Below are 11,560 nucleotides of genomic sequence, written 5' to 3'. Positions count from 1 at the left end.
CATTGAGGACCTCCATCCATTGCTGGGAGAGCAGAAGCAGTGTATCCAGGGTAGAGTGACCTGGTCTGAAACCAAATTGATAATCGGAAATCAAGCCATTGGAGAAGAGGAAGGATTTTATGTCTGAAGCAATGATGGATTCCATAACCTTGCTGATGATTGGGAGAAGGCTGATTGGTCTGTAGTTGCAGGGATCTGTTTTTGAACCTTTTTTATGCAGGGCAGTTATGTTTGCTGATTTCTAAGCAGATGGCACATGACCTTGCGCAAATGAGAGGGTGAATAGAACAGAGAGAGGGTGAGCAAGAGCAGAAGAGCAGGTTTTTAGGACACGTGGGCTGATGCCGTCTGAACCGGTTGCAGAATCTAAGTTGAGGTTTGACAGCAAACTCTCCACTTTGTCAGGGGTAAAGGACACATAGTCCATGGACAGTTGGGTGTGACTGGGTAAGGTGGGTAGAGAAAGCGATGGGTTTAGGACACAAGATTTAGCTGCAAACACCGAGTTTAGACATTCAGCCTTTTCTACAGCAGTATCAGCAGTGCGGCCATTTGAGGTAAGGGAGGGGATGGAGGGAGAACATACAGCAGAAACATATTTGATTAGATGCCACCAGGATTTTGAGGAGGGAGAGAGGTTTGAAAGTTCAGACTTGAGCTTTGAAAGATGTTGTTTTCTGGCTCTCCTGAGGGTAGATACACACTTGTTCCGAGCTTGATTGAAGGAACTGAGATTACCCTCAGTTGGATTTGCTTTCCATGAGGCAAAGGCAAGTTGTTTCAGGTCAACTGCCTCGCCACAAGCTTCCGTGAACCAAGGGCGGGACGAAGGGTAGGACAACTGAAGACAAGAGGGGATAAATCTGTGCCTGAGGGAGAGCAAGTTTCTTTGAAAGAATTCCCAGGAAGAGTTGATGTTGGAGAAAGTATCGAGAGGAGACCTGTCTATAAGTTTGATGGCTGCTTGGAAAACCAGTCAGCTTGAGTGAAATGCCAAACTCGACGGTGGTGAGGTGGTTCTCTGATGACAGCCAGAGTGATGTCCACTTTGACAAGGACATGGTCAGAAGAACTGAAATATAAATCCTCTTCGAATTGAAAGTCAATGGGATGAAAATTGAGGATTTTAGAAATCTCATCTAAGTTGTTGACCTTTGTCCGATGTTGACCTTTTGATCCATATTGACCTCAAGCAATAGGCTTCTTCTTCTTTATGACAAACTCTACCATGCAGTGAAATTTTGTGAAGATCGGTTTAAAATTGTGACCTGTAAGCAATAAACAGACAAACAGACAGAATAACAAAATCGACTGACCAATATACTTGAAAAATCTTCGATTTTACAAGTAACCTAACTGTGAATACGTGAATGTAGAAGCAGGTCCCACTCCAAATCCATGAATAGTGGGATCCGACAGTACCATATAGCACAACATATCGAGTTTGGAAGTGCTCAACAATGTGCAATGACAAAAGTAACCCTGCTCCCCTCACCACCCCCCCCCCCCTATTCTAAATCCAAATTTCTCATTTACCTGGTATGGCTGCCTGTTGTGGTCACAGGCATGGTGTTTCTGTCACAGTTGACATGTGTTTATTTATGTTCGCCATCATAGGACACAAATTTGTGTCACCAAAGCAGGTGAAGAATGAATAATTAAATTCACATTTTATCAATATTTTTCATGAAATCACTAAAACAATAAAAATTCTCAAATTCTTTAACCAAACATTTTGCTCTGTTATTATGAACAAATGCAGTCCTTTGTTTGGACTAAGTTTGAACAATTGAAGAAGATACACTTGCAGCGTGACATTGAATTGTGAAAGACTTCATATTGTGATACAATGTTTTTGCAACAATTTGATGCCTATTTTTGTAATGAAGCTTTCAATGGACAAGTGGTGAACAAACAGAGTGGGGAAGATATAATTTCAATGGGGGAAGAGAGAGAAGGGTGAGGAAACTTGCCCCACTTTACTCTTTGTTCATTGAAACTGAACAATTATCCGCAATGTGTGAAAAATCACTAAATTATGTTGTAATCTTGGAGACATTGAAAAAAAAAAAGAGTTAATATGTTTTGAGAGTCAAAGCTAACTTTTCTTACTGTGTTTTATGAAGTAGATATTCGGATATTTAAATTATTTATTAGTATTTCGTGTATTTCAGAAGCCTCAGTCGTTGAGAAAATTATCAAGTATCTGGGAATTGCACTTGGATTGCTCGTATTACTGCTCCTGCTGACTGCGCTCATTTTGTTCAAGAAGAGAAATTTATCATGTCCATGCAACTGGAGGTGAGGATCAGTTGGTCAACGAAAGTTTCAACAAAACTTTCAACAGAGGAGCTGTTTGAACTTCAGGCCTCTGCCGTCAACCTATTGACCAGTGAAACTTGAATTATTATCTGTGATATACTGTATATATTGATGCGGTTCAAGGAACCGGATGCCTCCAAGGCAATGGCATCCAACATATAGTGGCCCCTTGAACACAGATTTTGAAGTGGCCGATTTACTTTGGTACATCACAGTTGATGAAGGTTGTGGTCAAGTTTCATCAAAATCGTTTGGGTTTCGAAGAAGAGAGCAAATACATATTTTGGGAGGTTCATCCCCCTGCCCCCACATAGACCCCTTTAATGAATGCTGATTTTTGATGTGGTCGATGCACTTTGATAGATGACGGGTGATGAAGGTTGTGGTCAAGTTTCATCGAAATCGTTTGTGCAGTTTTGGAGAAGAGAGCAAATACCTATTTGGGGTGGGGGAGGGGGGATGTGAAAAACCCCTGTCGACCCCCTTCATGGGTGCAGATTTTGATGCAGTCAACAAACCTTCATTAGGCGTCCGATATGAAGCTTGTGGCCAAGTTTCATCAAAATCGTGTGTTTGGTTCAAGCGATAATGACTGAAGTATTTACGGACTGACTGACTCACTCACTCACTCACTCACTCACTCACCTACGGACACTGCTTGATCTCATAAGCTCACCTGACTTAAGTCCAGGTGAGCAAATAATGAAATCTGACTCGAGAACCACTGTATGTTGTCTGCAATTTTCTCAGGGTCTCGGTGCCCAGAACCGTAATAACATACACCTAATCAATCGGCATGTTTTTGCTTCATGTGCATAACTTGGGTTATTTTTTACTTTCGGAATCGATTGAAGCCTATAGACTCTTCAAATAAAGGGATTCTTAAGAAGACTGTGTTGCATGCTTGGAATAAGATTGCCCACTGGGCGGGTACTCTGCTTTTAATGATAATAATGCTAATAATAATGATGATGATGAAAACCCTGGTGATGTTCCTGATCCTGCTCCACGATTTTCGTTCTCTCTTCTCCCCACTTCCATTAAATCAAGTAAATAAATTGATAGATTGAATTAATGGTGTTGGAAAATGACAGTCATGATGGGCCAAATGGCCACTTACAGTATCTCAGTCCCTTCTGTAACCAATTGTTGTGGTTACTTTCATTTTCTTGTTCAAATTCTAGAAGTTCAAGTATTTTTATTTTGCTGTTCAAAACGAATGTAGTTATTACATTAAGAGTGAAGTTATTACAATAAGAGTGAAGTTATTGTATTAAGAGATAAGTTATTCAATAAGACAGAAATTATGATAAAAGTGAAAACATTACAATTGCTGAGAACGTTGTTCTGATGATTCTTTTGACTCCACAGGAAGTGCAGTGGAAATGAGGATGAGGTAAGTGTTTTAATGGTGACAATTTGGGTGTGTAGCATTTATTTATTTTTTAAGAGTTCCACATCCACAACTCTGAACTCAGTCTAGTCCTTTGACTCAAATGCCACACAGATAAGATTGTCCCCTCAATAAGATTGTCATGTGGGTAAATCATGCCATCATCTGTCTCCAATCTTTCTCCTAATTTAGTATTTACTAAATATTCAAAGAACCAACTCTGCAAGGCTTGTGAAGGAAGAATGAGAGGAGGGCAAATATGTAACATTCATTATGATGTCCTTTTGCTTTAATTTCTTTTCAATTTTAATGCAGCTTTCAGTGACATATGCCGCAGTGCATGTTAAAGGAAAAGGGTCCGAAGAAGCATCAACTGTGGTATGTCACTTCAACTTTTGCCAATATTTTTTATGGAATGTTAAATGTAACAAAATAGTAAACTGTACTGGTGAAAATAGGATGCTGTTGTGGAGTACGTGCACATAGGGAGTGATAGAAAAAGAGAGTGAGGGGTTCCTTGATGTCTCATTTGGTGCAATGGCAGAAAGCAGACTTATTCATGGGGCGGTTAAATTGACAATTACAGTGTCATCCTGATGAGGAAGTGATGCTATCAATATACTGTAGAAATTAAATACTTCAACATCTCTTTGAATGATCATGCGGCACGTTAATGTGTGGAGTCCGACGGTAACAAACTAGAGGCGGAGCACTCGGGAGAGTGCAAAACCTCCGCCGTCAATACTGCTGGGTCACTTTAGTGAACCTGATATCCTATTCATTGTAGGTCAAAACGGATCAGACTCTACTGAACCACGATTGAATAAACCAAACTAGATCGACGTGCATGTAGAAATGCCCAAAAAAAAAATCGAAAAAAAAAAAAAAAAAGTTGCAAAATTTCTAAAAAATAATTTTCTCTAACAAATTTTTTGGGAGGTTGGAAATCACTTAAAACATGTATAAATGCAAAAAAAAAAATTCAAATATTTTTCAAATAAAATCGAAATTTTTTTGAAAAAAAGTTGCAATTTTTTTTTTCTCTAACAATTTTATTTTATTTTGGTTGGAAATCACTTAAAACGTAGAAATGCAAAAACAAAAATTCAAATATTTTTTCAAAATGGCCACCATAGTACCCATGTTGGACTTTGGACCAAGTCCAAAATCTAATGGCATGATCCTTGGACCATACCTAATCCCCCCACCAAGTTTCATCGAAATCCGTCCAAGAGTTTTTTCCATCATACTGTTCACAAACAAACAAACAAACAGACAGGGGGTGAAAACAGTAACCTCCGTCCATCTTCGATGGCGGAGGTTAACAAGAAAATGGCAACCAATTAATTATTAAATGAGAAAGTCGACACAATTATCTTGATGATTCCCTGGAAAATAAACATCAATGGTATTTCTGATTCTGTGGAAAATCCTGCTTATCTCTTTCTTGCTGATGCAACCTTCTGCCGTATAATTTCTGATCCTTCAGACAGGCAAGCAGCAGCATCTTCCCTCTCTACAGTACAGACCTTTACAGAATCTTGAGCTGGTCCAACACTTGCAATATGTCTTTCAACCCTGACATATCACACACATACACCCTGTCTCTCTGAAAGGAACATCTGGCAAGTCTTCACATCTTCTTCTTAAACAAACAACTTGAAAAGGTTGTCACTCAAATATTTGGGCCTCACCATTAGCGATGATCTTTCTTAGGCAGTCAATATTTCAAAGATGGCCTCCAAAGCCAGCTGCTGACTGGGCATCCTCCATTGTGCAAGGTATTTTCTTGTCCAATCTGAACTTTTGAAAATCTACAAGACCTTCATTCACAGTTTCATGGAGTGCTGCTCTCCTTTTTTGGCTGGCATCCCTGCCTCACACCTGCTCTTCTTGATGGCATGGTAAGCAAGGCACTCAAAATCATTGTGATCCCACGACAAAACTGAGTGTATAAGCCTGTTACTTTCAGATCGCAGACATAGTTTTAGTATACATAGTCAAGATTCGTAGAAGAGCTAGAACACAGAATGGATCAGGACATAATAAAGCAAAAAGAACAGCAGGAGAAGGTGGAAACTCCAACAGCAGGGCAGTGTGAGAAAATAGACGGAGATGGACAAACAAGGGATGTAGGTAACAACCAGGGACAGGGGAGAACACAAGGGGTGGATAAGATGGACACAGATGCATAATTTGGGAGGGGTGAGGGGTGGTTTAATGAGTGCAGAAAATATCATGGTTTTGGATGGGGGATGATTTGAAATGATGTTGAACAGCTGTCTTCAAGAATGAGATTGAAAACAGTGTGGAAGTTGGTTCCACAAGCAGGAAAAAAGATGAACAAACAAGTGGAGGTGAGCATTGGTTCTGGATTTAGGCAGTTTCGCTAGGAGGGGGTTGTTGGTTTACCACATGCGTCCTGCAGATACCTGGGGGAAAGGGGGGAGGGGGACACAAAGCATGGAGAGAGCAGAGGAAGCAAAACCAGAAAGGAGGTGGAAGAAGACAGAGATGACCAACCTTTCGGCGATGGCGAAGTTATAGGCCCATAGACTCAGCTTCATCACAAGCAATTCCAATGATCTTGAAAGCCTTGGTTTCCATGGCATCAAGCAGAGCACGGTGTGAGCAGGGGGGCCATCCCAGAGGGGAGAGCAGTACTCTATCAATCTGCGGATGAAAGCCGTCTTGGTGGATAGGAGCCCAGGTGTGCCAAGAAAGGACTTTCCATGACGGAAGATGCCCAATCGGCATCTGCCTTTCGAGGCCACCTTTGAAATATGGCTTGCCCAAGAGAGATCATGGCTGAGAGTGAGACCCAAAAGTTTGAGTGACTGGACCTCTTTGAGAGGGTTGTTGAGAGAGTAGATGTGAGGGTTGATCGTATGATCGTTTCGGAGAGAGAGAGAGAGAGAGAGAGAGAGAGAGAGAGAGAGAGAGAGAGAGAGAGAGAGAGAGACACAGACACAGACACAGACACAGACACAGACACAGACACAGACACAGACACAGACACAGACACAGACACAGACACAGACACAGACACAGACCACACAGGGCACAGACACAGACCACACAGGGCACAGACACAGACACAGACACAGACCACACAGGGCACAGACACAAAGAGGGATTTCCCAGGGTTAAAAGATATAGTCCAAGTGTTTTGACTCGAATGTGATTTTTGTCAAGGTCTGAAGAGAGGGAAGAAGTTGCAGCCTGTCTGTCTGCAGGATGAGGTATGTCACAGCAGATGGTAGAGAAATCAGCAAAAAGATAGAGGATTTGCCAGAGAGTCAGAGAGATCATTGAAGATGAGGAATAGGAGGGGGCCTCGAGCACTGCCTTGGGGTACTCCAGCCTTGACAGGGAGAGGACAAGAAAGGATTCCATTGAGAGCCAGAAGTTGTATCCAAGAGTGGAAGAAGTCATTATTCCAAGAGTGGAGTTGGCCTTGGATTCCATCGGCAGACAGTTTGGCGAGCAAGGCAGCATGTCAGACTATCAAAAGCTCGAGATATGTCCAGCGACGGCCCTGATCTTGTGTCTGATATTAAGGGCCTCCATTATTGTTGGGAGTAGAAGCAGCATGTCCAAAGTGGAATGACCAGGTCTGAATCGGTATTGATGATATGAGATGAGATGAGGCTGTTGGAGAAAAGGAATGATTTTATGTCAACTGCAATGATGGATTCCATGACCTTGCTGATTATTGGAAGTAAGCTGGTTGGTCTGCAGTTCATGGGATCTGTTTTTGCACCTTTTTATGCAATGCTGTGATGTTGGCTGTTTTACAAGCAGATCGAAGATGACCTCGGGTAAATCACGGTGAAAAGGACAGAGAAAGGAAGTGCAAGAGCAGCAGAACAGGTTTTGGGGCATGTGAGCTGGTGCCATCCAGTTCAGTTTAAGTCAATGTTGGGGTTACCAGAAACTTATCCACCTTCCAAGAGCAGTTGGGTACATCAGGGAAGGGGGTGTGGAGAGAGAGAGAGAGAGAGAGAGAGAGAGAGAGAGAGAGAGATAGAGATAGAGATAGAGATAGAGATAGAGATAGAGATAGAGATAGAGATAGAGATAGAGATAGAGATAGAGATAGAGATAGAGATAGAGATATAGATATGGGACAAAAGATTTTGAAGCAAACAGAATTGAGGCAGTTGGCCTTCTTTCTCACAAGCAGAGTCAGCTGTGGTTCCATTTGAAAGGATGGAAGGAGAGCATACATCAGATACAGACTTGACAAACCAGGTTTTAGAGGCTGGAGAGAAGTTTGAAAGTTCATTCTTGAGATTGGACAGATGGTATTTTCTGGCTCTCCCGAGCATAGACACACTTGTAGTGGGCTTTGTGGAATGATCTGAGGTTGCCTTCGTTTGGATGTGCCTTCTTGGAGGAGAATTCAAGTTGTTTAAAGGCAACTGCCTCACCACAGAATTCAGAATACCAAGGGTGGGAGGATGATACCTAAGACGAGATGAGATGAATCTGTGCGAGAGAGAAAGAGAGAGAGAGAGAGAGAGAGAGAGAGAGAGAGAGATAGAGATAGAGATAGAGATAGAGATAGAGATAGATAGAGATATATATATATATATATATATATATATATATATATATATATATATATATATATATATATATATATAGAGATAGAGATATTCTGTGGAAGAATTCCCAGGCGGAATTAAAATCAGGGGTGGTAGATATAGCAGACCACTCCTGAAGTGTGATAGCTGCTTGCGGTCCCTGCCAGTTTGCCTGAGTGAACTGCCAGACTTGCTGGTGCTGAAGCTGTTCGCTGAGAATGGTCAGAGAGATGTTAATCTTTACAAGCACATTATCAGCTGAGCCTGGGCAGAGGACGAGCAAGATACATTGGCAGAGAAGTTAGTAATCACCAAATCCAGAAGGGAAGATTTGCCATTGGGAGAAATCTTGGTGGGAAAGTTCACAGATCGAGTCAGTCCCATGGAGTCACAGGAGACCTTTACATAAGTGCCATGGTTAGTGAGAGAGATACCAACAACCAGCCAATTAGCATGGTGACAATTGAAATCACCACATATGAAGAAGAGAGAGTTGGGATGAGTGGTTAAAAGTTGGTCCATGTAATCGCAGAGAGAGATGGAGATGGAGTCGTAATTGTTGGGAGGACGATACAACACACAGATGAACATGAGGTGAGAGTGGAGGGGAAGTCACAGCCAGAGGTATTCCTGGGTATTTTGAGGAGTAAGAGCAGTACATGGAGAGTGAGAAATTGAGTTCTTGATTTGCAGTACAACTCCGCCACCAGGACAGGGTTCAGATCGATAAAATTGTAGGATACAATAGCCAGGGAGAGACAGGGAGGAGTCACGGACGTCCTGTGGCAGGAAGGATTCTGTTAAACAGATGGTGTTTGGTTTATCACCAGCAGCCTGGATTTAGGGGGAGGGACAGGGGCAGTAGCAAAGTGAGGAGGGAGAGGGCAGGGGCGAAACTGGGAGTGGGAGGAGTGGCAGAGAAGCTGAGATGGGGCAGGATGAGGTGGAAGCTGAGAAGAGGTGGGATGAGGGGGGACCAGATGGGGGGGGGGAATGGTCCTGACATTGAGGGGTTTGATACCATGAATGGACGTGAAGAGGAAATTATTGTCGTGTGCAAAGCCTCGGCAAAATTGACGCCTCAGGATTCCTCGACTGGATGACCTGCGACAGACTTCCTCGGTGGGGTGGTGGTGGTGAGAATGTTTTTGGTTGAAAGCATGGAGAAAAATTCAGCTGGAAGTGAAAGAGGAGGCAGGCTGGATGAACTAAGCGTTTCGGAATGAGGAGTTTTAGGGAAATAAGCCTTGTCAAAGAGAAAAGGAAAGGTTTTTGATGAAGAAGAATATTGAATTGGTTGTTCATGATGGAGTAATAATCAGAGTAAGGCACTTCAAGATACATTTTGGAGAAAAAAAATTATGTTGTGAAGAGATTTTAAGGAAGGGCAATGCTTTTTTTCAATGAAGATTGAGTTTGGGGATATTGATGTCAAACGGAACACTAAATACTGCATTTGAGTCATCAGAAGGAACACACCGAAGTAAAGAACAAAGATGGAGTCATCAGGAGGAACCTGGAGAGGATTCACGTTTCAGCCGCAACTCCACAACCCTCAAACTCATCCAGGCACAGCCAAGTGAGCTTTACAGAAAAAAAAATTCTGCAAGAATTCACTTCTCCTTCGACAGGTAGATAAACAAAGAGAGAAATAAAGAAAAAAGCAAGAATTAGAATGAAAAAGAGAAATGTGAAAAAGTAGAAAGAAATGTGAAAGAAGAAGAAGAGGGGATAGGGAAATGAGTGAGCACTGAGATAAAAGTTTGGGTTCTTTGCTTTTCCTGACGTTGTTGTCGGTTGTTTCAGGTTTATTTTTCCGAGTGTTTTTTTTTTCTTTCCGAAATGTATTGCTTGTAGTTTTTGAGGGAGGAGGGGAAAATGATTCAGCTGAGGGACCAGAAGTAACAATACCCTGGAGAACAGGAGCAAAAATGAGGCAAAGAACGGAAGGGAAACACACTCGACTATCACCAGTGGGCCCGACTTAACTCGGGCGCTGAATTAAATGACTCAACACAGCAGGATGTGGAAAAATGACGAAAAACACGAACAGCAAAACAGGAGTACTAATAAAACAGTAAATGCAATGTAACTGGTCCGAGAATCTAAGCTCAGATGTACTAGTAAATCAAATTAACAAGATAAATCAAATTTTAATGTAAATATCAGCTGAATATTAATATTATAATGTTTTCTTCCTCAAAGGTTTCATCAAAATTGGAAAGCAACAGCGAATATGCTGAGATATGTTCCAAAAGTCAAGATTAGCCTGATGGAGTCTCCAAAGACCAAGGAATAAATGGTCTCGCTGAACCTTCATTCAGCATCTCTTAACGACACCCTGCTTTACGTTTTGCACAATATTGCTGAATATTTTCATTGCTCTTTGATGCTAAAAGCTTTCCCACCTGATGTATTTGTATTTACTTCGGATTAACAGTTTGTACCGCAAATCCTCTGCTTTGAATTGTGGGTTTCTCTCGGATCTGAGAGCTTGGTTAGTACCTCTCTTCTCCGGTCTATGGAACCATATTCCAGAGGCTGTTCTGTCTCACTCTTCCCTCCAGGGGTTCAAGCATGCATTGCACAATTATCAATTGTCATCCCCATTTCTAACCCATGACCTTTATTACCACCATTAAAATTTCCTTCATCAACCATTTTACTTGAGAGTCTCAGGGTTTCCTCCCCTACTCCCCTCTTCTTTGTCTGTTCATTAATTCCCTTGATGGTTGTCCCACTGCCAGTTCTAACAATACAAAAATGGAGATATCCACTGAAGGTCAGGTATTTTAAGGCTGGGAAATGGCAGAACAGCAATTGCTACTTGTCTGTTCATGAACATGTTCCCCCGTGGATTCAAATCCACTCTTGAACTCTCTCGCAAAGAAACATGTGCATTTGCAATTAACCCTTAAAAGCACATGGTAATGAAATAGAGAAGTTAACTTCGTGAAAATGTTATACAGTATGGTAACAATTTTTATAGGTACTTTGAATAAAAAAATTTAACTACTTGATTGGTTGTATTTTTCATTGATCAAAATACTGAAACCTCTGTTCTGTTCTTGCGTATGGCAGCCTGGCTGTCAGAAAGCTATAATTTCTTGGAAGCGTGGCTGTGCCGCTGATGCTGTGCTCCTCTACCAGTACACTGGTACTCATTTCGACGACCTTGGAAGGATGACACGCTAAATCGACCCCACCTGGTATTAATTCAGCAGCCAATGGGGCATGAACTCAGGGCCCTAATATT

The 11,560-nt window shown here is 41.8% G+C and overlaps 1 protein-coding gene across 11 annotated transcripts in view; it reads left to right on the top strand.

The window, feature by feature from the left end:
• Positions 1 to 11,324, top strand: part of LOC147029018 (nectin-3-like) — a 427,027-nt gene extending 415,703 nt beyond the window's left edge. For all 11 annotated transcript variants that reach the window (XM_085876143.1, XM_085876142.1, XM_085876144.1 and 8 more), the window contains 4 exons: positions 2,175 to 2,301; positions 3,694 to 3,718; positions 4,031 to 4,093; positions 10,510 to 11,324. In XM_085876143.1, the coding sequence (XP_085732269.1) occupies positions 2,175 to 2,301; positions 3,694 to 3,718; positions 4,031 to 4,093; positions 10,510 to 10,572 (278 nt within the window). In that variant the 3' untranslated portion in view covers positions 10,573 to 11,324. The remainder of the gene's footprint in view (positions 1 to 2,174; positions 2,302 to 3,693; positions 3,719 to 4,030; positions 4,094 to 10,509) is intronic.
• Positions 11,325 to 11,560: the final 236 nt, after the last annotated feature.

The sequence above is a fragment of the Eptatretus burgeri genome, chromosome 4 (genome assembly GCF_056783735.1).
Source record: "Eptatretus burgeri isolate ZD-2024b chromosome 4, Ebu_testis_v1, whole genome shotgun sequence".
NCBI classification, from domain to species: Eukaryota; Metazoa; Chordata; class Myxini; order Myxiniformes; family Myxinidae; genus Eptatretus; species Eptatretus burgeri.
The sequence above is the reverse complement of the archived record's forward strand: the minus strand, read 5'-3'. Positions and strand labels throughout refer to the sequence as shown.